This window comes from Stylophora pistillata, chromosome 2 (genome assembly GCF_964205215.1).
Source record: "Stylophora pistillata chromosome 2, jaStyPist1.2, whole genome shotgun sequence".
NCBI lineage: Eukaryota > Metazoa > Cnidaria > Anthozoa > Scleractinia > Pocilloporidae > Stylophora > Stylophora pistillata.
This window is the reverse complement of record NC_142520.1, coordinates 21577144-21604806: the sequence shown is the minus strand read 5'-3', so window position 1 is coordinate 21604806 and position 27663 is coordinate 21577144. Positions and strand designations below refer to the sequence as shown.

At 37.5% G+C, this 27663-nt stretch overlaps 3 protein-coding genes, 1 long non-coding RNA gene and 1 pseudogene across 5 annotated transcripts in view; 1 reads left to right on the top strand and 4 right to left on the bottom strand.

Moving 5' to 3' along the window:
* Window positions 1–332: 332 nt before the first annotated feature.
* On the bottom strand, window positions 333–1436 carry LOC148737753 (uncharacterized). The gene is made up of 2 exons (XM_088748244.1): window positions 966–1436; window positions 333–888 (listed from the first exon to the last, which is right to left on the bottom strand). Exons 1-2 carry the CDS (start codon window positions 1169–1171, stop codon window positions 768–770), a joined length of 327 nt encoding a protein of 108 aa, XP_088604370.1. The 5' UTR covers window positions 1172–1436; the 3' UTR covers window positions 333–767.
* Window positions 1437–7378: 5942 nt separating this feature from the next.
* Window positions 7379–9615, bottom strand: LOC148737752 (histone-lysine N-methyltransferase SUV39H1-A-like). The gene is made up of 3 exons (XM_088748233.1): window positions 8669–9615; window positions 8511–8599; window positions 7379–8287 (listed from the first exon to the last, which is right to left on the bottom strand). Exons 1-3 carry the CDS (start codon window positions 8840–8842, stop codon window positions 7870–7872), a joined length of 681 nt encoding a protein of 226 aa, XP_088604359.1. The 5' UTR covers window positions 8843–9615; the 3' UTR covers window positions 7379–7869.
* Window positions 9616–10430: 815 nt separating this feature from the next.
* Window positions 10431–27663, bottom strand: part of LOC148737741 (putative pre-mRNA-splicing factor ATP-dependent RNA helicase PRP1) — a 159521-nt pseudogene continuing 142288 nt past the window's right edge. Inside the window, exons 6-13 of the transcript XR_015996448.1 lie at window positions 17144–17276; window positions 15541–15786; window positions 13832–14086; window positions 12943–13206; window positions 12573–12771; window positions 12351–12473; window positions 11480–11613; window positions 10431–10563 (exon numbers count right to left, since the gene is read on the bottom strand). The product of XR_015996448.1 is annotated as a putative pre-mRNA-splicing factor ATP-dependent RNA helicase PRP1 (transcript). The remainder of the gene's footprint in view (window positions 10564–11479; window positions 11614–12350; window positions 12474–12572; window positions 12772–12942; window positions 13207–13831; window positions 14087–15540; window positions 15787–17143; window positions 17277–27663) is intronic.
* LOC148737751 (pre-mRNA-splicing factor ATP-dependent RNA helicase ddx-15-like) lies at window positions 18449–21789 on the bottom strand. Its single transcript, XM_088748245.1, has 2 exons — window positions 21588–21789; window positions 18449–18636 (listed from the first exon to the last, which is right to left on the bottom strand). Exons 1-2 carry the CDS (start codon window positions 21665–21667, stop codon window positions 18465–18467), a joined length of 252 nt encoding a protein of 83 aa, XP_088604371.1. The 5' UTR covers window positions 21668–21789; the 3' UTR covers window positions 18449–18464.
* Window positions 21891–27621, top strand: LOC148737750 (uncharacterized). The gene is made up of 4 exons (XR_015996450.1): window positions 21891–22061; window positions 22143–22232; window positions 26922–27000; window positions 27553–27621. It is a non-coding gene; the product is annotated as an uncharacterized LOC148737750 (long non-coding RNA).

Below are 27663 nucleotides of genomic sequence, written 5' to 3'. Positions count from 1 at the left end.
TTGTCCAAAAAAAGCGCTCGTGTTCTTTTTTCAAGTTATTGCTCGTGTTCGTTGACAATTAAGAAATTATGGAACATGACTTTAAAGGCGAACCGCCACTTTGCAAATCATAGTACACTCGCTACTCGCGAGTAAAAATTATTGTCTGCAAGCTAGTGTAATGCAGTGCTACAATTATTTACGATAACCTGATTACGCAGTTTATTTCATTTGAAACCGAAAACACTGTATCTTACAGTGTATCTTTCTTATCCCCTACAGTTGGACTCAATGCTTGTAGAATGGATGCAAGCTGTTGTGGATACTTAAAAACAGCTGAGACGGCTCTAGCCTGCGAACAGGCTCCCGGCTTGGAGGTGCACAACGGCGCGAAGCAGGGGAAGGGGAGCCTGCACGCGTCTTGCTAAATCGCGTTTGCCTCCTACAAGAACCCCGCAGAGAACTCATCTTGTTAACTGTCAAATGTCAACCAATCAGCGCGCGCCGGAAGTCAAAATCCAAAACAGAAAACAAACAAACGAACAGGCTTCCGGCGAGCGAGCGCCATGTCTCACGGAGGCATTTTTAACAGTAACTGTTTAATAATGACATTTTAAGTTTTTTCATCTGCAGTCGCCGTGATTGCAAGTATTGGCGTCCCTTAAAAAGATAAAACGAATAAATTAAACGTAATCAAAGTAAAGAATGACTTCAGCGCCTTGGTCAGGAAATCAATTAATGCAATCGAAAGACTCCAAAAATAAGTAAACAGGCACGGCAACACAGACTTAAGCTTTTCGGTGAATGACTATAGAACTTGACTCTCCTTGTTTACAAAAGGATCTGATCTGCGACAATTTCCCAAACGGCTCACGGAAAGCAACATTTGCACCGAGTTTTGCCTCAGACCTGTGAACGATCATTGAACAAGTGAGAAACAATTTAGTTAGAAGTATCCCCAATAGGATTTGTTAGAAACATAATACCTTTTTCCAGTCCACATCTCAACAGTATGGGACTCATCCACCACAACTGCGGCCAACTTTCTGTCAAGAGAAGAGCAGTTATCTTTCATAATGTCGAGGAATCGTTTCTCCATAACTGTCACAGCCGAACCGAAGATTAGCTGAAATTTTGCGGCACGCAACTCGTCTTCCGAGACATCCTCTGTGGAAGCCGCCGGGATACCCATACTCCCAGCCTCAGCAATTTGGTCTTCTATGATGCTTTTCAAAGGACAAATAATCAACACATTTGCCGCTCTTCCCCTTCAATCGATGCAGCAACAGCAAAGAGTTGGAAAATAAGACTTTTGCCGTATCCTGTCGGAAGAACCGCGAGCACATCTTCTTTCTTAAGTAAATAGTCCACAGCATTACGCTGTTCGGGCTTCAATTGCAGCGTAAACTTCAAATTATTTGATAAACGGTCACAAGCCTCGCGAAGAACAGCATCGCTTCTTTCCCCCATTTTAATTTTTGACTCTACCGGAACTGAAAACTAAGACTTACGTCATGAAAAATTAAAATCAACCAATCAGTGCTTTCCGTCCAAATTTTGGACGCAGACATTCGATATTCGGAGACTTGCGTGCAGGCTCCCCTTCCTGTGTCCCCACGTCTGATTGAACGGGGAGCCTGTGCGCAGGCTAAGACGGCTCGTGTGAGGGTAACATGCCTCTATATGTCCATTGAAGGGAGAATTGACTGTAAAACTGATTCAAACCAACTTCCTAAACGTTCCAGATCTTTGCTTCTTGCAGAAGACACAGTTGTTAATTACTGACGTAGGAGTTTCACTTGCTCATTGATTTATGAAGAATAAATTCCTCTCATATTACAGGTGCACTAGAAAAGTACAGGGAAAATTTCTCTATGAAGCTAATCTCAGAGTTTAGGAAGAGTTTACATTATCGTTTACGTACACGATGACAGAGGCTTGAAAACGAGAAAGACAGTCATCAGTTAATTTAATGTACAAAGCGTGATCACTTTTACTCCATCAAACTATGTTCTTTTAAATAGTTGCAATAATCAAAGAGGTTTACACCAGGCAATATACGATTCGAGACTTTGATAGAACTCAGCTCCTTCAAGGGGAGTACGGACAATATGTGAAAATAAGAATTAGCATCTATAAGTCCTTTTTTTCGCCTGGAGCACCTTGTGCTGATGAGGAGTATCTTGAGATCCGTGATGGTTATAAACAGTCTGCCAATCTACTGGGTGTATTTTGTGGAAGGGACACTCCTTATTTTACTCGGTGATCCAGTGGACATAACAAGTGGTTAAGATTTTCACCTCAGCATAGATACTGGTTTAAATGGGACTTAGATATGAGGGAAAAGTAAGGAATGAAACAGGTAAGAATTTTCAAGTTTAATTTTTTTCGTTTTCTTATTTGTATAATTAATTACAGGAGGAGTAGTTTATAATTTGTATATTTGTTGATACATATCCTGTATAAATGTTGTTGTTATTACATGTAAATCACTTTTTTCTGTGTTTTAGATTTTCTATGTGGTAATAAATTTCGCGCGATTAAATTCTGCGAGGATTTTCTATGCGCAGGTTTTTAACTCCGCAAATTTGAAAACTTTAATCCAGCTTCTAGATAAAAAATGATGTTTGGGTGCTTATTCTCCTTCGTACAGAATAAGATATGTTACCCTAGTAACGATTTTGCGTAGATGTACTTAACTTTAGACACCGAGTCTTATACTCGATTTTCGTTGTAGGAAGATGAAGATATATAATTTTCGGTGTACAGATTTCGATGTCTCATTAGTTTTGTGTTTGTGCTTAGTTCCTACAAGCCTAAAAGAAGTCGCAGAGACTCAGTTTGTCCTGCTCAACCATTCTTCATCTTTATGGTGGCCAACGGAAGGTGGACCGGCTCCTCGTATTGTCTGGAGAATGAATGGTACTGTTGTACAAAACAGCACTAGTGTACGACTCCGAATCAAAGTTACTGAACAAAAAATAATACAAACTACAGTTGCGAGGTGAACGAACATGGTCAGTTGAAGAGGATTAACATCATTCATGTTGTCGAGAGTAACTTTCATGTTAGATATTTACTTTAAGAGGAGCTCAGCTGTTGTTTATGCTTATGGCAACCTTACGATATGTCTTGCGACTATTTTGGGTCTAATTTTGTTTTTGAGTGAAATTGTCTATGATTCCATGTGAGGGTAATCTCATAAATGATATTCATGAAGTAAGTCAATTTTAATTGCAGCAAAGTTTCATATCTCGAAAAAAGAGTAACTTGCTAGAATATTTTTGATGATTTTGCGTTTAATTACTTCCCAGTTTATAGGTTGCAGGTTGCTCAGAGCGTCGTTTATTCGTATCATTAACGAAAGAGAAGTAAATGTAAAATAAAACTATGTCCATAAGAGGCTTAGTGTGAAAAATGTGAAAAATTGTATTCCCTGTCGGCGCCCCAAAAGCGCTACTTTGTACTTCCGGCGGATGTTTTTCGCTTATTTAATGTGTTCTTCCACTTCCGGGGCCCAAGCGCTAAAAAAACGTGTCTGCAATTTGCCACATTTAATTTCAGTGAAAAGTTACGGAACATTTTTGAAATAGGATTTAAAAAATGTGGAGTGATCGTACAAAAATCGCTCTTGAAGAAAAAAGTATTTAGAAATAAAATATTCAGATACTCCCACAAATATTCAGTTACTCCCACCGACGCAGCCCCAAACAGTTTCTTTCGAAACTATCAGCCTTTATTCAGAGACACGTTTTGTTGTTTATATGTAAAACTAGCTCCTGTCAAAATTTGAGAGCAATGAAACAAATTCCCTTTGACTTGTAGCTCTTAAAAAGTGATTCGGGCGCTCGCATTTAGAAGTCGTGAAAAATTCGACAATTCATTTTTTTTCAAATTTTTTGGTACAGTCTGATAGCCAGTCCTATAAGCTTTAATTTAATGTGGGGTTTAGATATCTGCAGTTTAAACCGGACGCGCTACATGCATCGCTTGCACGAGAGACACCCCTGAAGGTGCACGGTAACCTCAAGTGAAAAAATTCATAGTTGAGGGAGTTGGAAGATAGACTTTTTCTGTTTGCTTTTCCAGAACATTCTGAAACTTGCAACTATTTCATTTCAGGGTGTTCTATCGTGTGCCGTATTTTTCAGTCCATCAGGAGTAAACTTCACTAAAGATAATCTTTCTGGCATTAAAGGAGGGGATACAGTGAGAGTAAGTAATTATTTTTTCATTTATAGCTATTCACATTCTCTCCTGCCCCCCAGTAACGAAATGGTGTTAACAAGGAACTTTCAACTATTAACCTTGTAGTGGTTTTATTTTACAGCTCATTGCTATTGATAAAACGACAGCAGATGCAATGAAGAATAGAACTTGGAAAGTGTACGCAGTTTTTGAAGAACCCAATGTTCAACGTCAGGCAAAATGTGTGGCGCAAAGCATTGATGAAGATCACTAACCGTGAGCTGCTTAAATTACTTCAAGATATCTGCAGTTTTCCCAAAGTTAATCCTTTTAATAACAACACAATGAAAGTGTGTTCCTTGGATTTTATTAAGCAATTTTTCAATTGTTTCATCTAACAAGGAGTGGGAAAGGTTCCGTTCAAGATCCCTGACCTGCAAATCACATTGCCAGAAATTTGGGACACGATGGCGGCCGCGCGTGCGCATCATATACAGTAATGGCACTGAAAGTACTTAAGAACATGTATGGGGAAAAAGACCTTTTTGAAAAAATATTACTTACTATGCGGTAGATCCCTTGTGCACAGTTCGAAACATATTTAAAATGGACTAGCCGAGTTATTGACAAAGAAAAGAAGTACCAAATTCAACTCTAACCTTCTTCCTAAGGCATGTAATCCTGTGGTCAATTTCTACTCCTTTTCCCCATACATCTTCTTAAAATTCCCTCGGAGGTCATCTTGATATTCCACAAATACAGGGAGATCCCGGAGGAGAATGCATGGTGCACAGTTCGAAATGAGTTGTACGAAGCTTCCTTTCGCCCTATCTTTCGTAGTAGATTGATTCATCTACGCCAAAGTTCTTCCAAGAGCAATTGAATTTTATGAATTTTAGAAGCATCGAAGGAGCCGTGCCACCATTTTTAAAGTCCCCTTTGTTTACATGTTCATCGAAAAACGCTGCAAAAGTTGAGAGGAAAGTGATTTTCGTCGCCATGTTTTTTGTTTTCAAAATCCCCTAGTGTTTCTTGGGATAGCTAAGTCTCAGGCTACTCTCGTACAGATGCTTTATTCCCGAATTCATTCGGCAAAAGTTTCTTCACAACTTCCGGTTAAAAGTAGGGTTTAAAATGGCTGATTTGCTCAGCGAATACAAAAGGAAAGACATTGAATGGCAGTTAAAGCTAAGTTCTGAGTTTCCTTTAGAGTATGTGCGACGAGAAGCAGCCTCACAGTACGATTTTTTGTGCTGTGTGGAGATTCCTTTGCCCCTCTTACGAAAGTGGAGCGAGCTTCTTGAAATCACTTCCGGTACAGAAATCAATTACATAGACCTACTTAATGCGACCGTCGTGGATGGATGGTTTGCTTTGAAGCGTGAAAATGAACGAATGAACGAGCTGCTTCGAAAAAAATCAAGCTCAGCGAAGATTTCTTACAAGAAAACCTCGGGAAGAAAGAGAAAGGAATTGGACAGCAAAGCATATAGCCTCTGTGTTAGAAGGGGAGAGCTTGAGTCAATTGAATCATTGAAGTCTGAAGTTTTGCACAGCTACAAAGAGATCGAAGAATGGCGAGAAGCATACAGTGACTTAGAAAATGAGAAAAGGAAATTGTATGAAGAAATGAAGAAAGAAATTAACAAACTAGAAGAAGAGATAACAAACCTTACAGATGTCAACAAAGAGTTAGTTGATTACATTGGGGCCTTAGAACAAGAAGAATCCTTAAAATGCCAAGGAAAGGTCACTGAAGTGGGCACAAAACAAAGAGGGAGAAAGCTTCGCCATTTAAAGAATAAAGTTCAGTGTGCTTTGTGGTTTTGTAAAAGCTTTGGGCTTGAATTAACTCAAGTAAAATTGCAAGATGAAAAAGGAGGAGCACACAGTTTGGACTGGGAACCCACCCCTTCACATGGAGCTTATGAAAATCTTCAGAAAGAGGAAAAAAAAAAATTGAACAAGTCTTGTTTTTATTGGACAAATTCTGTGTGGGTGATGAAGTGTATCATGAGTTCACAATGATTACAGAAGACCTACCCAAATCCTATTTAGTAAAACAGTTGCGAGGTAACCTAAACAAAACATACCATATAGAACAAACACAGGGGAAGTATCCCGGAGCAAAAATAAATTTCACTGCTACACTTGAGGAACACATCAGAGAACTTCTTAACAACAAACCAGAGCTAAAAGATGATTGTATTCAAATCAAACTCAGTGGCGATGGTGCAAGAATGTCACGAACAACAAATTTTATGATGTTCTCATTTGCTCTTCTTCAAGGTAAAGACAGCGTCATGTCTTCAAAAAGCAACAGAACAGTTGCGATAATCAATGGTCCAGAAAAGTATGAAACAATGAAGACCTCACTCAAACACTTTTTCAAAGAAGTCAAAGATCTTATAGAGAAAGGTCAAATAACAGTTGATGGCAAGGATATCAGTATAAAATTTTTCTTGGGTGGAGATATGAAATTTTTACTGATGGCAATGGGTATGAACTCAGCAACTGCTGACTACGCTTGTCTTTGGTGCAAAATACATAAAGATAATAGATGGGATACAACTAAACTTTCAAACTATTACAACCAAGAACCCCTACAGCGAACACTAGAGGAAATTAAGGCCCTCTGTAAATGCAAGGAGAACAATTATGGGTGCATTAACGAGCCTCTCCTGAACATTTCTCTGACGAATGTAATTGCAGATGAGCTCCATTTGCTATTACGAATTACTGACAAACTTTTACAAAATGTAATTGATGAAGTTCTTCAAAGGGATGCAGTTGAGGATTTTAACAAAAAAAGGGGAACACCCAAAGGAGTACATCTCACAAAGCTGGTCAACTGTATCAATACTCTTGGGATTTCCTTTTCTGTTTGGAATAAAAAAAATGCAAATGGCTCAGAGAGTCAAGTAAAAGAATTTACAAGTTTGCTTGGCTCTCAGAAAAAGAAATTGCTTAATGTACTGCCTTCTGAAATGAATCAATTCCTCTATCCAGAAACATGTGAAACAGTTCAACAAATATGGAAAGACTTTGAAGAATTATATAACATTATTACCGATTTAAACATAAGCAGTAATGACTCATTAGCAATTTTCACTAAAGCAAAGTCATGGATAAACCTTTTTTGTTCACTTCGAGGAAAGAGATCAGGGTATGAGAGACCCCGAGTGACACCATACATGCACATCATACCCTATCATATTCCATTTTTTATTGAAAAGCATGGAGGCTTCAAGAAATTTTCCGGGCAAGGTGTCGAGAAGAATAATGACGATGCCAAAAGGATACTATTTCAAAAGTCAAACAAATGGGAAGCTGCAAAGGACATTTTAAATACTGAGAGCAGACAATGGGAGCTACGACATCATGAAAGGGAGAAGGCAACTTACAAAAAACGAAATGTTGAATACTGGGAAGCTGGCATCAGCCAAAAGAGGAAAGAACAGCGGCTAATGTCAGCTCCCAGTAGCAGCCTGGATGAGGAAATGTGTGAAGAAAGCCCTACTGAAGACTACAACAAAATGACCCTTCCGCAGCTAAGGAAACTCATCAAAGAAAGAGGCTTGAAAGTGAAAAACCTTAGTAAATTAAAAAAGAAAGAACTTCTTACAATTATTGAAAAATCCTAACTTAACTTTAGAGAAAGGTTTAATCGTATAAAAGGCCCACAACTGAAACAGCTACTAATTAATTACATGATGAAGGGACCTTAACAAATTTGATTGATAGTTTCTCTATATATGCTCTTGGCATCTCCACAATTTTGTCACCAACTTTTTCATAAGATTTGGGTGACAATGTCAGGTATTTCCGTACTTTAACAGGAAATCTAACCATAATGCCATCTCCGTGACTATCAAAAATGCAACTCCAGTTAATTGGGAGTTTACATTTGTTAAAGTCAGTCTCTTCTAAGAGAGTCCAGTTTTTCTCTGCTGCTGTTCTTCCTTTTCCACAAAACAAATACTTGAAAACATCATGTCGAAACTCTAAAGAGACTTTCTGCTCAGGACCCTTGTGTTTAAGTGCTTCCAGTAGAGCAAATCTCATTCTGTCGATGCAGCTCTGTACAATGTCTCCTTCAGGTCTTGGAGAATCAAAGTTCCTGGAAAAAGAAATAAGCATTAATAGATTTAAACCAAACATTTGGAGCATGCAAGCGTAAATTACAGACTTACATTAACATGCATGAATCCAGTATTATATGAAAGCAAATGACAGAAGGTTCAAGAATGTTTGATAATGCAATATGTACTACATGTACTTCTTAGGTACAGTTATGTAACAAAGTTCATTAATAAAATCCATATTAAATTTTCATGAATTACCTCAACAGAAGGGGGGAAAGGTTTTCTTCTGGTTCCCAAGTATTTTCAAAGGTACTGTAGCCTTTCCATTTTACGAGGAATTTTTTTCCCTGACAAAAAGATATCTAATTAGTTTTATGAACTTAAACTTATTTCAATTGATAAGCAGAATGCCTTACCTCCGAGTCTTCCCGATTTGCTATCAAGCGCTCAGCTTCATATGTCCCGAGATTTTTTCCACGGCACCTCTTTTTCCTTTTTCTCTCAGGAAATAATATATCGGAGGAACTTAAATTATGGAGGATATAGTAGGAAACACGTTCTCGCTCAGATCGGGTAGCAATGGCCGCCATCTTGTTTTTCAGTGAAATGCGATACACCGCTGACTCAAACTCAGGGGCTCAAAATGTCCCCGATTTCTGGTGATGAAGCCTGTAGAAGCAAATCAAGTTTGTAGAACTGAGATGCAGCTGATTACTTCACCCATGAATGCCAAGAGGTAATGAACATACAACTTCTTCTTGCCACATTACCTCCACTACTATCAGAAAACAGGTAAAGGGAATAACTTAACTAATGGATGAAAACACTTTACTGATTTACAAGAATATTTAAAGCAGCTGAAGGGGAGAAGTTAAATCAGTCTCTGGAGTTTCAAAGTTAACATCACAAAGACATTGAAAGCGATTGAAAGCTATGTACAGCAACAAGTTACAAATCAGCAACTAAAGGATTCAAGGAGCAGCTTTTATTTGGAGCTGCAAACTGTTTAACACGCTTGGGTGGCCTGAGTCTTTGCCTGAATGTTACTGTTTCTATGTCGTTAGCTGAAAAAACTTCTGAGGAAAGATCTCAGGAAGCAAACAGAGGAAAAACAGAAGCATAATTATCTAGTTTTCCTTTCAAGTTAGAAAGAACCAAATGCAGATAATGGCATGATTTTCTTAGCAATAAGGTTTTTTACAAGTTCTTTCTTTCACAAGTTTTATTATTATTATTCTTTTACTGAGGTTGTCCACAGTTCATTTGAAGTTTTATCTGTTCTTCTGTAACCTCTCTATAATCCTTTCCATGACACGCTTGGCTTCACACACGGTCATAGTACTGGGGTGTAAATTATTTTCACCAACCTGTACAAAAATCAAGCAGGATGCTTTCTTAAAATGTCTTACAATAGTCATTCAAGAGGTTCAGAGGTTCTCCTGAGGTTTCCAAAAGGTCTCTTATGCATTCTAGGCTTAATTGATTCTATCCACTGTTCTAATGCACTCCTGTGTCAAGCCTACTGCAATAATGCTACATCTTGTTGTTCATGTAGTAAGCTGAACTATGATTGGTCTATTGGAGGGCAGACACATTCACTACAGCATAATTGAAAGTTTTTTACTTCATTACTATACAAAACAGACAGAATCCATGTTGCAGTGTGACTTTTCAATCATAGATCACAGAAGATGTGAAATTGTGGTAAGAACATTCAGTTACACTCAGCAGTGCCAAGTGCTCCTCTCTTTGTTCGTACCACTATTTTGACTTCATCTGTCACCTATAACAGAACAGATGCATGGCGATATGGAATCTAATTGTTAAACAGACTGACACCAAAGCAGAAGGTCTTCTTCATGGTGCAATAAGTGAGCCACCATAAAAAAAAGCTTGATGCGTGATTAATAAAGTCATCTTGCTTGATACTGTTGTAACACGTCTTGTACCTTATACAAAAACGACACCTGGGCTAAAAAATGGGCAAAAAAGAAACTAGATCCTCCTAGTAGGTCTTGATGAAAACAAAGATAACATCATCAATTGCCGGAGATCACAGTTGACCAAGATTCAGTTGAATTTGTTTTTGTTGCACTCGTGACAACATTTCACAGATCAGTCACAAAGGGTTATTGTGTAAACACCCCAAAACAATACACTCAAGAAACTCTTGAGTACCACTAACCTTACTGGTCAACCTTTCTGTCTGTACAGGTCCGAATGTAGCTCTTGGTGGTCAAAACAAACTAATTGTACTACACTCACACAAGCTTGTGATCCAAACAAGTTGATAGATGGAGTTGTACAACCTAATGGTTGATAAAAATAATAATAATTATAGTGAAGTAAATTTCAATTGACCTGCGGATAAAAATCAAGCAAGGGTATAATCCTTGCAGTTGTATTGGAGTTTTAAGAATTGCTGAAAAGAAGCCTGGAAAAACCTCAGACTGATGGGATTTAATCCCATGGCTCCCAGGTACTATTTGGCCCTACTGACAACTGAGCTATGAAGCCACACATTTGGAGGGTTCCTTCCCATGGAGTTATCTGCTTTCAGTATGATGCTTCCGTGATCCTACACATGACAAGTTCTTTTTTTGCTGTCAGTGATGTCAGTAGTTTAGCTTGTTACCAGTCCTCTAGTTGCTTAGCTTCAGTACCCCCCCCATCACAAAGAAAAATGGCATACCCAAGAATCTGGCAAAGACATCCATCAATCTCCTAATAATTATATTTGCAAAATCTGGGACAGTTGGGAAACAGTGAAATTGCTGATTGGCTTGGATTTTCCCAGCATAATTATGAAAACAGGGCTTAATCAACGTTGTGCTATTACTATATAACCTATAAATACGAAAATTTTGTGCTGTAAGTAAAGGGAATAGGTAGGTAATGTCTCACCTGGTTGTCTTTGACAGTCAGGTAGTGTCCAGACCTCTCCAAATGAGCCACCTACTCATCAGAACAGTAACATGGGAGGGATGGGTGGGTGGGTAGGTAGGATTTACAGATTTAATGGTCAGTGTCTGAAGTACTTCAAATTAGATCACTGCATTAGTTTGGGGAAAAAAATGCCATTCTCACCACTCTTCATTTTGGTAGGACATTCTGTACTTAAAGTACTTGTACACGAGTTGGCAGCATCAAAAGAGAACCTGCTTGGGGCCAAACATAATTTTACACTGTCCAGATTGCTGATGTAATTTTCAAACACACATGAATCTGTTGAAGTCAGTGCTACGTCGTGCAAAGTTGAACCTGTCCATGATCCTGGTAAGTTGCTGTCTCACATTATCAGCCGATTTGAGAGAACGGTGTTGGATAAAATTATCATAACCCCACTGTGTATCTTCATGGTCTAAAAATAAGGATAAAAAAGTTTTGTTTGAAATAGCTTGGGACATCTTTGGGCTTTGACTGTGTCAAGCCAGCCCCCAAAATAGCAAAGTACCCTTCCCAAGGCTGGCAAATCTCACCACCAAAAATGAGCCCACTGGCCCTGTTTTATATTTAATACTATACAAAAATGAGTCCCCTTTCTTGGTCCTTGTAAACCCTGATTAGATCATCAGGAGGAAAAGAAGAGATTGTAGCTAAATTTGTCTAAGACTACCACAAAATCCCTGGAGACTGCAGAAAGAAAACTGCTCCAACTTCTGCACTAGAACTCAAACAAAGAGTTACCGGTACATTATACTGGTAAATGCAATGTTACTCATGAACCTGAATTGTCAGATTATCTGCAAATAAGTTTAATCCTTTGACTCCCACGAGTGACCAAGACAGAATTTCTCGGCTTACAACTTCAATACAATACCAAGCAGACAAGTGATGAGAATAGAGAATCTAATGAGTTGATCCAATACCCAATTCTCCAAACTAACATTACAAGAATTGTGTGGCAGAAAAATTGTGTGGCAGACAAATTGTGTGGCAGAAATCTTCCCCAAGGAGAAAAAAAAACAAGGTTCCATAATGTTCAGAAAGGACTAAGAGGACAAGATTAGTAGGTGGTTTTTTTAGTTAACAATGCACACACAATAACATCAGAAAGCTTGGCATACAATATAAGTACAGGTTACAAGTCAAACTCACTTTGTTTGTATGCATGGTAAACATTGGGTAAGGTCAGGTGATCTCCATCAATGTGAGCAAACTTCATCTTAGCTTCATCAGCTGCCTTTTTAGCTTCATTTGGTCTCATAAACACCTGAGGAACTAACAGACAGAGGCAGGATCATTAATAAATTATAATGATAAAAATTTATCAAAAGGTATTTTTAAGTAAATCAACAGGTTGACTTGATATCTGTATACCTGATAACATGGCAGTAACAGAGAGAATTTCATTCGAGCAGTTATGGTCACAACTGGCATTATCACCATCTTCAGTTAGCAAGTTGAGGGTAGAGTGGAAACTCTGCCATCATGGAGGCCAGTGATGTGAGGTCTCCATTGTCATCAAGGGCACCAAGATGGTTCAGCAGTTCAAGTGCTCTCATCAAAGTTTCTGGTGCTATCAAACTGACAAAAAAAGAATGAAATCTTAGCTTTCTTTGTTTGGTTTGTACGCAACCTTTTACTTGTAAGACTTTGAGCCATTCCTTAGGAAATGACACTTCTGGGAATCACCACAAATCAAGGGCTAATACACATTTAACAGCTTGCTCACAAGCACTGAACCTACCAGGAGGATCCATGAAGTCAAAATGCACCAAGTCGTCGATGCCCAACTTTTTCAGCTGTAGCACCACAGTACCAAGGTTGGACCTCAGGATTTCAGGGTAGGTATTGTCTTGCATTTCAGTTTCAGTTGATAAGCTTTCTCTGCGTACAATCTGAAACACTTGCCAGGACGTGTGCGACCAGCACGGCCAGCTCTCTGCTGTGAACTGGCTTTTGATATGGCAGAAACTAACAGTGACTCTACACGGAAATGGGGAATGTACACCTATTATAGACAAACCAAAGACAAAATGACTTTACACTCAGTCAACCTTGATAAGGAACAATATAATATATTAGAAAGATGTAGATTTTTGAGCTTTGTAAGAAAAAGCAGGTAAGTTTAAGTTTAAGGTCAGTTTAAGTGTAAGTTTAAGGTCATAACTTTTACCTACTTAATGATTAAGGATAAGGCTGATCATATTTGTAAGATCAATGCTTAGTTCTTCATTAGGGTTTTTGTCATTATTGTAGGCCATTGTTTTTCATGTTAATATTCTTATATACTCATATATTGCTGGTCACCGATTATTACCAGTCCATCAACCTTTGTTGACTGACTGACCGGTTTTTTTCTACCAGGATAAATAAAGTTGTTGTTGTTGTTATTATTATTATTATTATATTATTATTATTATATATTTTTTGATCTTGTCACAAACATGGGACAGAGAAAAAGTTCTGAGACCCCATGAGGAACTGAACCTGCACACTGAATCCAATGGTCTGGGGTTGGATTCCTTAAGGAAACTCAGAACGTTTACTTTGTCCCATGCTTGTTAAGAGACAAGAAAAATGGTAAAATACTTTGTGAAAAGTAGACAGTGATCAAATACTGAAGTAAGACAGACCTTCTGCTTGGAAAATCCAGGATCTATAACAAACACCACACCATCAATGGTAAGAGATGTTTCAGCAATGTTGGCGGACACCACGCGCTTGCGCCCAATGGCACCATTAGGGCATTTTGCTGGAGGAGCATCAAAGATGCGCTGCTGCTGCTGCGGAGGAAGAGTTGAATACAGAGGGATGCAGCAGAGCTCGCCTACTTCAGGTCCCAGGTGATCAATTTCCTTCTTCAGTCTCTTACATGCTTCTTCAATTTCCTGAATGGAGAGAATAAAGTATAATGTTGAAAGGCTACTTTTAACTTAGTTTAACTTTGTTTAAAATATATACAAACTGCAAAAAATTAATACAATACTCGCATTTGTTGCAAAATGTCATTCAGGAATGAATGGTCCTTCGAAGCTAGGGTTAAATAGCACTTTAAGTTATAGTTTAAAATAGTGGCAACTAAAAGTCATCTACTTGCACCACTTTTGCCAATTACACACCAAAAGCTGATAAAGGATTTTTTTCTTTATTTCAGGCCTAATATTAATCAACTCTGCAGTCATTCTAATCAAAGAATTTTTGAAAGTAAATGCAATTTAGATGTTGAAATTTGAGCACCTTTAACCCACTACCTCCTTACATCGGCATTGTTTTTCTCTTATACATTTCCTAAGGTGCTGACATGGAGAATTTTTTCTGAACAATCAAGAGCTTTCTAAGTTGTGGTCATTTTAAATATTCTCGTGACCTTAAATGTTTGATTCAGGGGTGACGCTGTTGGGAGAATTGGATGCTTATCACTCTTAGGAGTTTAATTAACTCTTTCACTCCCACGAGTGACCAAGACAGAATTTCTCCTTACAATGACAATACAATATCAAGAAGACAAGTGATGAGAATAAAGAAAATATATCAATCAGGGGATTATTACCGTAATTTCCTGATGCTTACCCGCCGGTAATCTGTTGATTTTTTCTTTAACACATGCCACTGCAGGTAATGAGGAGGTGCAGGTTATGTGATAATTTTGAAATCTACTAGCGGTTGAATTGAAGAAAATTCTCACCTACCTGCATTTCCACCTCTCAGGTGAATTTTATTGTATTAAAAGTGCCACAAAGCAGCATGAAAATATGATGCCCAATCAAGTTTATTTCACGCACAATTACATTAGTTGCGCGACGAACAAGTTACTATCTGCATGCGTGTAAACAAAACCTTGATGGTGACAAAAATAAACCAAGGATAACCGGCGCATCAGTGACAAATTTCCAGTCAACACTAGCTTGAGCTGAAGAGAATTTTCCTGCTTTAGGGACTTGTTAAGCCCACTAGAACCAGAGATATCGATTTTTTTGAGAAATCAACAAATCAACATGGCGCTGAATGATCGTTCACACAAAATGTGTCCATGAATTTGCATTCTGTCAAGTAGTTTTGTACAAATTTCCTTAGCTTTTAAGGTGTAGGTTATCCACCAGTGCGGGTAATCTGTTGACTTTTTTTTTCATTGTATGCAATAATTGGCCATGCAGGTAAACGGCTGGAAATTACAGTAATTGATCAGATACCAAAATTAATTCTCCTAAATGACATCATAAGAATTGTATGACAGACAGTAGAGAGAGTTACCAATGATATCTTGGGAGTCAAAGGGTTTTAAGGATTAAACAAAACATGCCAATTTAAACTCAACAGTGCTTCAAGAACTTTGAACACACACCTCTTGCCCAGTAAGAAACAACAAAATGTCACCCTCCACTTCCTCACACATGTGAGTCTGTACCACTGTTCTAATAGTTGCTTCCAAGTAGTCTCGTTCAGGTTCAGGAGTGTAAAAGATCTCTACAGGATGTGTTCGTCCAGGGATTGTCATGAGTGGACATTCATCAAAATATTCCTGTAATTTCCCAGCATCCAAGGTGGCACTCATGATTATGATCTTCAGGTCATGTCTCTGTCGCACAACCTGTGGAAAACCGACGCATTTGATACAACTCCTGTAAGTTACAGGTGTAACAGCGGACCAATGCACTGTCACCTGCACGTGTACAATCAGCATCATTATTACAAGGCACAACGGTCTGATTATTTAAACAAATTTGAGCCATTGTTGAACAAAACTGCATTCTACATTATCTTCAATTTAGCACCAAACCATTTATCTGAACAAAGGGGGTAAGTTTCTAAAGAAACTATGTTGCCGCATTGGTGTGGGTAATAAGGTAATTTGGTAATATCAACTAAGTTGAAATGTAAATTGGCCGCCGCAAAGAGTTAAAAAGTTGACATTTCAAGTGTTAGCCCTTTGTCAGAGTGAATGACAAAGGGCTAACCCTAGAAACATCAGTTTTCTAACTCTTTACGGTGGCCAATTTACATTTCAATTTAGTTGATATTGCCAAAATTAATTACCTATTTGTCTGAACATGTATTTTTGTGAACAGTGTCAAGAGGGTCAAAAGCTGACAGTGGAAAGAACATTTACATGTATTTAGTTCACTTGATCCATTTGAAGGGAAACCTAAGGCCCACTTGATTGACTAAAACCATGTTTTTGGTAGGACCTTGTACAAATAACCGACCCTTTGTCTTTAAACAGTTCACTTATGTGTAAAGTAACACCACTATCTGTACCACACTGCAAATCACTGAAAGCACCCCTTCCCTAATTCAAAGTTGCCTATTTGGAGCAAAAATATCACTGACAATAGCAAGATCAGGGCTTGACACCAACTTTTCAACTTACTAGCCAAGTTGCTAGTGACATCTTTGATTTTATGTAAGGCCCACTGATTGACTAAAACCATGTTTTTGGTAGGACCTTGTACAAATAACCGACCCCTTGTGTTTAAACAGTTCTCTTATGAGTAAAGTAACACCACTATCTGTACCACACTGCAAATCACTGAAAGCACCCCTTCCCTAATTCAAAGTTGCCTATTTGTAGCAAAAATATCACTGACAATAGTAAGATCAGGGCTTGACACCAACTTTTCAACTTACTAGCCAAGTTGCTAGTGACATCTTTGATGTTACGACAACTTCAGCTTGCTTACCAGTTAAACTGGCAGGTGGAAATAAAAAAACCACTAGCCAAAACAGAATTTCTACTAGTCTGTGGCTGGTGGGCTACCATTAGTGTTGAGCCCTGATGATGAAAAATGATTTGGGGGAAAGCGATTACCACGTAACTTACAGTTAGGACAAAAGAGATTGACAATGAAGTAACAGGCGGGTTCAATAGGTCAATGTGTCAACAGTTTTGTTGCCTGTAGTTCTTGTAAGAAGAATATGAAATCTCCAGATGCATGCACACACTGTACCTCTTTCAGTAGACCCATGAGCATATCAGTAGCAAGAGTTCTCTCGTGAGCCTCATCAAGAAGAATGACTGCATAACGATCTAGTAGAGGATCAGTCATTGCCTCACGCAACAACATACCATCTGTCATGTACCTGGAAACAAATTAAAATGAGCTTTAAATTACAGTCAGGAATGATTATCTCATTTGTTCAGACATCTGAGACAGAGCTAAAGGCCAAACTTAAAACTTAAATTGCATTTTCTCACACCCTTTTCCTTCCTGTTTTTTAATGCTCTATCTCCTACTAGTGATTTTCATTTTGACCTAACCAAATTCTCCTAACTACTTAATTGCTGTATTTATTTGGTTATAAGATGCACTCGGTTATAAGACACACCCCAAACTTGGCAACTTAGTCAAGCCAAGTTCCCAAATGTCAAAATTGTTTTTCTTTTCTCACTACAAACTGCACTTACAGTAATGCAAAACAATGCAACATACAAGACAATACACAGCCTAGGAATACTTAGTCTTGGGTGTATTATCTGCCTGTAATCGTGAGAAACAAGTTGATCCTAATGATTACCATTTCATAGTATTAAAATAAAGTGTCTGTTACACTGCCAAGGCAGGGCTGGACACTAATGGTCGCCCACTAGCCACAGACTAGTAGAAATTCAGTTTTGGGTGGTGGTTTTCGGTTTCCACTAGCCAGTTTGGCTAGTAAACGAACTGACATTGTCGTAACATCTAAGATGTCACCAGCCACTTGGCTAGCGAGTTGAAAAGTTGGTGTTGAGCCCTGCAAAGAGAGAGTGGAACTGTATAGAATAAAAAAAAAAAAAACAAATTTGCCTGAGAGGAAATGGTGATCAAGTGCTCTTCAATCCAAAAACCTGAACAGACTTACTTTGTTTGCATGCATGGTAAACACTTAGTTTACACCAACAACAGTTGAGACCCTACTATATTTACAAGGAACAAGGAAAAATATCTGTTAAAATGTACCTCACTTCCCTTAATTAGCTTCACACAGCAGCTCAGCTGGAATTTGTACCAACACTAACTAGTGTCTACATGTAGTAGGCATCCCTTACGCCCAACTGAAGCCTGAATTCTTCCAAATATTTACAGTCTCTAATTCCTCAAATTTCCCCAACCACAGTTCATCTGATAAGGAGTACAATTTAACCCAACTTCTGATAAACTACTAAGATAATTTAGTGTTATTACATTGGTTGATAATGCAAAATGCTCACTGTAAAGGGTTTCAAGTGTTTGCCCTTTGTCAAAGCAAATAAATACTACATGTAACTATTACCTGGGTTGTTTTACCAGATCAAGTCTCGCCAACAAGAACAAAAGCTTGTTTTTCCTTCATGGTTTCCATGAATTTTTCTCTGTACTCCCATACTGGTAGCTCGATTCTCTTCTTGAGAATGTCAAAATATTTGTCTGAGATTAGCTTCCCATTGAAAGGATTGACCTTTCCACCAAGATTGCTTGGATTACTACCAACGGAAAAGAGACCAAAATGCATCAGGAGGTATAGTGTACATAAATTGTGACCGGGCACAGGATTTCGTACACTAACGCTTTACCATTTAACGAATCAATCCGTTTACTATCCGTTTACCATCCATCTAAAACGGATCATTAAAGCGTTTAAACGCTTTCTTCATCCGTTTAAACGCTTTGCTCATCTGTTGAACGTTTTCGACAAAACGTTTAAACGGTTAACCTATCCGTTTAAAATGAAATACATCTGGTTAATGGTTACTTGCATCCGTTTAACGAGGAGAGCGAGATTTGTTTTCATGATTATGCAAATTTATTTCGATTGACATGTATGGCAAAATTTACAAAAATCTGTGGCTATCGAGTTTCTCATATGTTATTTCCATCGATTGAAAGGAAACAGAAATTACTTTATAAAAGCTGTAATTACACATTACTTTACAAAATCGAATGCTAGATGAAACACGACCGAAAGAAAGTTGAGTTTTGTTACATGCGTATGCAAAATTGTTTCAATTAACCGACGGTGAAATCTACAAAATCAGCGGCATTTCTTAACGTTTTTCACTTGATGGTGCGTTTTCATTTCAGTCAATACGTAGAAGAAACAATGTAGGAACATGAAAAAAAAACGACTTTGCTTCTCAATTCTATGTTCTTTCTGTCGAGAATGTTCAGTCCACATGGTATGATTGACAGATTGCTTCCTCTGCTTATGCAAATTTTCAAACGCACTGCGAGCTCTCCAGGGCGAGACTCGCTCTCTGCTCGCTTCACTCGCCAGTGGATAGCTTAATTGCAGGCCAGTAATTTAATTTTACTTAGTTTTCTATTGTTGTCAGTCTAATATTATTAGCATGAAACGTCAGTGTTCTGCATGAACAATTCGTATAATTGTTCGCAACGGTTTCTGATTGATATGTGCATGGCTTCCCGCTGTTCTTTAGCCCTCCTCATCTGTTCAAGGTTTTTGTCCATCCATTTAATGTTTTGAGCTATCCATAAAATAATTATAGATGTTGTTCAACCGTTTAACATTTTAAGCCATCCGTTTATTTTTTTTTATCTCGGCCTTTTAACGGTTTACAGAATCCGTTTTTGGACTTTGCTCTACCGTTTAACGCTTTGGACTATTCGTTTAAATGGACATGCAAACCGTTTAAATGCTCTTACTACCTGTTTACTATCCGTTTACAAACCGTTTATTTTAACCCGTTTAACGGAAAAACGTTAGTGTACGAAATCCTGTGCCCGGTCACAATTATACTTCTGACAATAGGTCAGAGAGAATTTTCTTTTGAATTATTCTAGATTTAAGGGGTGGGAAGGTTTATGGTATCAAAACATTTCTCCCTGGCAGGGCTTGCATTTTTGACACTAACTTTTCAACTTTCTAGCCAAGTGACTGGTGACATCTTAGACGTTTTTATAATTTCAGTTTGTTTACTGCCAAACTGGCATGTGGAAATCAAAAACCACTTTTCAAAACTGAATTTCTACTGTAGTCTGTGGCTAGTGGGCTACCATTAGTATCTAGCCCTGTCCTGGTACCAACTCGCCTGCACCAACCTTTGCACTTATAAATTCACTTCAATAAGCTCATTTTTAAGTTTAGGTTTGATGTTTTATGGAATGACAATGACATTATTAAAGATTCTACAATTTTTTGTTAGCCTTACACCATTGCAATACAATAACAAAATCACTAAGATGCTATGGACAGTTTACAACACCTTTTTGACACTTACATACACGTATTATGAGTCAGCAATGTGCATTTCTTTAGTAAGAAACTTTTATTTTGTGTATATAATTTATTATAGTTTCTTGTGTATTTTATATATTAAGCCAGAGAATCAAAGCAATTGTTCAGGGATTTGGATCTCAGCATCTAAGTGGTCCTATGTTTAACGCAGTATGCTGGTTGCCTAACACTTTGGTTTGTAAATAACTATGAATAAATGAAAATCATACATATGAACTAAGGAATAATTCAAGGATAAGAGAAGGAACTTCACAGTGATGAACACTACTTATAGGGCAATAGAAAAGTAAATTTAAGCAAACGTAATTCCAGGCTACCAGATGCAGCAAGTGACTGTGAAAACCAAATGAGTGACATCCACCTCTGCAACATCCTACCAATAAAACAGCTGAAGACCAAGTAAATTGACACAAAACGATTGCCACAAGAAGAAAGGGAAGGGTAGCAGCAACTTACAAGTATGTGTTACACAAAGCCACAGAGACAATTACCCATCCAAGGCAAGTAAAAAGCTCCAACAGCACTTGCATAGGCATGTAATTTCTCCGTGTCTCACCTAACTATCGCCTGAATTACTGGAAGTTTCTTGTGACATTCTGACTGTAAAATAATTCCTTATCTACATGTGTTGATTTTTTTTTTTTTTTTATAATTTTTGTTTTTGTCCTCTTCATTATTTGTTTGTCTTAAAGCAAAGAATCTTATCCTGTTAATCCAGTGAAAGACGTATGAATTTAATCGACCTAACGTGAGTTTTCAGACTAGAGTTAATAAAACCACGAGAGGGGAATTCGATGTCTTAGGTGTTCTCTATCGCGCGAATAATAATCAATTCGGAAACAAATTTAGACAGCAATTCAAGAAAATCGTTTCCAATATTTCCTAGCCTTAAGTATATATAACACAAGGGAACCTCCTGTGAAATCAATTATGATTTCGAGATTTGGAAAATACCGTCTTGCATAATAATTTCACAGCTGTGCAGATTCGAGATACGGCCACAATTAAACCAGATAAGCTGTGATTCAAATATTTCCAGAGCACTGCCTTCCTGAGGAAGATTGTGATCGAAGAGATAGATTTATTTAAGTCTCTGTACCAAAACCAGCTGCAGATTAATTTAAGCTCGGCGATATTCAAACCTGAAAAGCTGTCCTTTACATATGTATCACAGCCTACCTCAACTCCTCCTTAATCCTTTTCGCGGTAGTTAACGAGTTGGATGAGTTCTTATCGACATCTAACCTCCTTTTCGACATCTTGCACGGACATCAAAGTCAATTATTCCAATAAACGTTCTCTAACTGTTATATTACTACAAGCGCCACTGAGATTTCCATCGAATTTTGCCGGCTAAGGAAATGCAAAAGACACGCGTTTTGATCTGGTTATCCCACAAGTCTCCGCGATCATAAAAGAGACTAAATATGGTAAAATTTCCCATAACTTCTGGCGAGCGGTATACCGCGCGAAATATTGAAAAACATGGCAGACGAGAGGCAGACGACAATTCTAGTTTGGTTCGCGTTTTCGTGTGGTAGATTGATAGTTTTAGCATCTATGAGTAGAAACACGATCGTGATGGATACATACTTATAAGATGGCAGAAAGTACAGTCACTACGAGGGCATTTTATGGGGACAATTCAAAGAGGTACCTGCACGTCACTTAATCAGCTGTTGTGTTGATTTTCATTTACAACTACTACTAGTTTGTTTAATTTTCTGGCTGTAGAACGAATGAAGCTTGGCAAAAAAAGATGAGTAAATTGGAGAGATGTGCCAGGGAATTCGGAGATCACCCGATTTTACTTAAACGTCAAAGGTACGCCCAACTTTTTAGTATATTTGACAGAAATCATTACCACGTTTGAAATTATGCAAATGTTATTCATCGGTAAGAATCAACATCTTGGGGAATGAAGATTTTCAACCCCCCCTTCAAATTTTGCATGCGGTTAGGCACTCAGTGGGGATGCACAAAAATGCCCTTGTTAAAGGTTGCAACACTCCTGTTGCCATGTTAACAATGGCTGCTTGTTCGAGGCCTGGAGCCTCATTTTCATATAAAAAATATCGCAAAAGAAGTGTAAAATGTTTATTTGTCTGTCTCAAGCTACATGCAACATTACAAATTGGTACTTCTATCATACATAGTGACATCATTCATCTTTGCCTTGATGCATTCTATTTTCCCTTGGAGTGGATGTGAACACACCAATAGATTATTTATTTTGGTACAGTTTTGGTCACTTCTGCTGTAGGGTAAAACAGGGAAAACATTTGTCCAAAATTCTCCAAAAGTACACCAATTCTGGCACTGAAACTATGCAGGTAGTTCATGGTTATAAAATTCTAGTTTTTAAATGTGTAACAATCTCTGCGGGCCAGCTTCTACTTTTCATAGTGGCAATTCGCGAACGAAGCTCAAAAATCAGATATTGCATAAATTGGCAATGTTTACATCTAATGTTCTCAACAACAAATGTTTCACACAAATGAAAAGTGCAAGACTTTGAAAGAATTTTATCTTCTGAGCAATATCCTGAAGAGAGATCTTGCCTCTAGTTTTAATATTTAAAAACAATTGATCAACCCTCATGGAGGACTACCCGAGGTAACGACAATCATGTGGGTATCATCCAGATTCCGAGTACTGTACCTTCTTTCATGGGAATTTGTGCAATCCGAAATCCTCTGATGATACACCGATATATTTGTCTGTCATTTGAAACATGTTAAAGTTGGCTGATCTACACGAAACTATATTAAGACCAATCATTTAGCATAAACATGTACATTATCATGATGGCGTGACGCTGGATTTCTCCATGAAGTTTCCAGTTTCCATCGGGTCGCCCCAAGAAAGGTGAGAAATGGACATTAATTGTTTTGATATTTCAGCAGATTTCCGTGCATTCTGAAGGAAAAACAACCCAAAAAAAAAGAGAAGAAAACCTTATTTAACGTTCGTAAACACTGAGAGTGAGAGTATAAATCACAACTTGTCAGCGGTAGTAATGCATGTAAAATCAAAATCAACCACTCATGCAAAAACTATCACAAAGTGGAGATTTTGAAGTAAGTAAGTAAAACTTTATTTACGCAGGGTAGCCCATTCAGCACAAGGCTGGTTTCCATAGGGGCCCTGTTTCTTAAAAATAAATTACATCAAAATTCTCAATTATTTATAATATATATGACTAGGATTTTAAAACTAAATTAACAGCCTAAGACCACAAAGCCAAAACTCAGTTAGGACCTAAAATAGTACATAAAATATCAAGTTAAGATTAAAGAAATGTCTTGCTCGGTGGCAGAATGTTTGAATGTTTTCACTCTTCACAATGTTTAAAGGAAGTTTATTAAAAATTTCTGTGCCAGTAAAAAGAAAGGTCCTTTTCCCAAAATTTTGTTTTACTTTTGGTAGGTATAGCCTCATACTTTCCTTAAACATAAAAAAAAAACTTTGCATTGTGGAATAGTTCTGAATATTCGAAAATCTGGTGAAATATGATAAAAAGTAACTAGGAACTAATGAGTGAAGACAGAGAAAAACGAGTTTAGCCTTGTGGTAATAGTGTCTACTGGGAAGATTCGGCCATTGCAGCTGCTCTATTGCTTAAGATGAGCGAGAGCAATGTGTAATAATCCTTGCAAATCCATTTTGTAAGCGCTGTAGTCGATCTATATCTTGCTGTAGAAGGTTACTGCAGGCAATGTCACAGTAATCAAATAAGGGAAGAATTGAAGCATTATGAACAAGTGTTGCTGCCTCCTTTGTGACGAAACTTCGAATACGGCCCAGAATACTAACTCTTGATGCCACCTTTTTACACACATAGTCCACGTGGGCCTTGAACAACTCAGTATGGCCTTATTACAACAAATGGAACAGGGATTTTGTCACAATAATTTTCTACAAATTTAGCTTTGTGTGTGGATAGTGAGTAGTTTGAAAGGTGGAATTATGACATGATTTCATTGAATCTTTCATTTTGAACTTTGTTTTGATTTTTTTATTGATCAAGACATGGAAGGAAACATTGACTGACTCAGTTGCACTGTGGCGGTGACAAGTCTCTCTTTATCATAATTATCTTGTGCAAATTTTCTGACAGTTTTCTAACAGTTTTCAGATGATTCGAAATGTCTCAGATTCGAAACATCTCAGTTCCTGTCACCCGGAAATGACAACTGCTTGAACCTGCTCTTTGTAAAAAGAAGCAATATGTTGTACAAATTGATATTGTGGCAACTGGGTTTTATGTGTAGTACTACCACTGACAAGTTGCTATTTACATGTATACTCTCACTCTCAGTGTTTATGAAAGTTCAATCAAGGTTTTCCTCCCTTTTCTTTTTTTGGTTGTTTTACTTCAGAATGCATGGCAATCTGCTGAAATATTGAAAAATGTCAATTTTTCCTCTTCTTTGGAGCGACCTGATATAAACTTCATGGAGAAAGCCATTGTCACGCCATTGTGATAATGTACATGTTTATGACAAATGACGGGTGTTACGATAGTTTCGTGTAGATCAGCCAGCTTCAACATGACTTTGTTTCAAATGACAGACAAGTATATTGGTGTATCATCAAAGGATTTCGGATTGCTCAAATTCACATGAAAGAAGGTACAGTACTCGGAATCTGGATGATATGTACACGATTTAAGTTACATGATTGTAGTTACGTTGGATAGTTTTCCATGTAATATTTTTTTAAAATATTACTGCTAGAGGTGAGATTTCTCTTCAAGATATTGCTCAGAAGATAACATTCTTTCAAAGTTTTGCACTTTTCATTTGTGTGAAATGTTTATTGTTGACAACATTAGATGTAAACATTGCCAATTTAGGCAATATCTGATTTTTGAGCTTTGTCTGCGAAATGCTACTATGAAAAGTGGAGGCCGGCCCGCAGAGATTTTTACACATTTAAAAACTAGAATATTATAACCAACTAAGTGCAAAGTTACGTATGATGCAGAGTGCTATTTGTGCAATAGCGAAAATCAGACCTGGCAAAAATCAGGCCTGTATGGGATTCGAACCACTGACCTCTGCGATACTAGTGCAGCGCTCTACCAATTGAGCTAACAAGCCAACTGGGAGCAGGCCGTTAAGTTTATTCTTAATAAACCCGTGATGATAAATCAGATACAAATATGAACTTTCATATATTCAAATATGAACTTTCATATATTCATTGTAGCTAAGTGTATAGTTTCAGTTCCAGAATCAGTGTACTTTTGTTTAGCTTTAGTTATTTATTTTTTGGCAAATGTTTCAACCACTTTTCCAAAATGTCCCTGTCTAGCATGTCAAACGTATTCTAATGTTTTAATAAAAAATGTTTTATTGCAATTTTCTATTAGTTTAAAAACATTTTCCTGAAGGCAATTTGCTTTTTTGTCATTGTTTTTTTATCCATGAACTGTGTACATAATACATAAGTATGGGGCTGTGCAGTGCGAAATCCTACCCTCGTGTCATCTTTAGTTACAAGTGGTCCCTACACAATTCCAATTTACACCTTTGGCTTAAAAAAATTTAATATGTCACCAAATTAAGATGTACGATTATGCTATAATTAATCAGTGAACCAAACAATTTAGATAAAGATAAAGATAAAAATGATCATATAAACCAGGAGTTTAATGGGAAATTTTTTTTATTAACTTAATTCATTAGGAAAGGGATGATAATGATTAGAAAACAACCTAGCATGCTCCGAATCTCACTAAAATGCCAGCATGGACTTCTATATTTTCCTTCCTATTTACTTCCTTCTCCTCAAAATACATCACTCCAAGACCATGAGGTTGTGTGCAGGTAGAACCAATGTTGCATCGGGGTATTGGGGTCTATTAGAGACCGCAAAAAAAAAAGAAAGAAAAAAAAGCAGATCACAGCTGAAAACCATGTGTAAAACCATCAAAATGATTTAAATTTCCACATCCCTGTTATCAAAACCCTAATGCAGTGAGACAAGAGAAATGGAAACCTAAACCTAATAGGAAAAACCGAAAACCATATCTGATACCAAATGCGAAACCCATTGGAATTTTTTGATAAAAACCCAAAACCATGTTAAAAGAAATGGAAAATCTGCAAACTGGAATGAGCACCAAAACCGAAAAGCAGATTTTTTTTCGGCTAAAAGCTGAAAAGCAGTCTAAAAGATAGCCAAAACTGCAAGACCAGAAATCCCAATGCCCCTCCTCATTGTGATCTGAACTTTTTAAATCTCTTAGTTGCTGTTGAAGTTAGGCCTGTCCTCTGAGGTTTTATAGCTGCTGAATGTTTAATGTGTTACTAGTGGGTGTAATGGGTGCTTTAGAAAAGACTGAATGTCTAATGTGTTTCTAGTGGGTGTAATGGGTGCTTTAGAAAAGACTTACTCTGTCACTTCCACTACGCTGCATGTTCAGCTTTACTCTTATCTTTGCTGGTAATTAAAATTACAACTCAGTTGTGAAGTTACGTCCCGAACATTGATGATGTTTTTTAGGATAGAGGACCCTCCACCTATCTTTGAAACTTTCCCACGACAACAGATGGCCTTTGATTACCTCGAGACTTGTCAAGAGGTAGGTGAGCTAAAGGTTTAAAAGTTTCTTTTAATTTCTTCTCATTTCTGGGAGTTGAGACACTTTTTAGCAAATGTAATATTATATATATAATATATACTTTTTTGTCACCTCAAAATTATAATTTTCTTAAAGCTTCCTTCAACTATTTGATTCACTGTGATTGGCAGGTCTAGGCCTAGTATCACTCAGAAAGGCAATTCTAATCCTCAAAGAAAAACATACCTGCAGTTTATGGAATCTCAATGGTTAACAAAACATCAGCTTCTCAAGATTTTAGAATAAGAATTCTCCTTTGACAAATTTGACGTAGCTGTTCCTAACACACACCAAGGCAGACAATCATTAGTGAAGGTTTACAGTTTACCTCTCATCTTAGAACATTAATTTCTTTCTGTGCCTCAACCATTCCATAATTTATTCAGCAGAGTTACTTCACCTAAATTTTTATTTGTTTCTAGAAGAATGTCTTGCAATGCAAGTGAAGTAACTAGGTTTTTACCTTTTAATTAGGAATAGCTGTTTTTTGGATTTGTTTTTCTCTTTCTACAGTCACTGTACTTTTGGGTTCATTCTCACCATAAAGCAAAACTAGTTCAAGGATAGGAAGTAACGAAATACTGTAACTAATAGCACATTTTATAGTGAAATTTAATTTTTTTA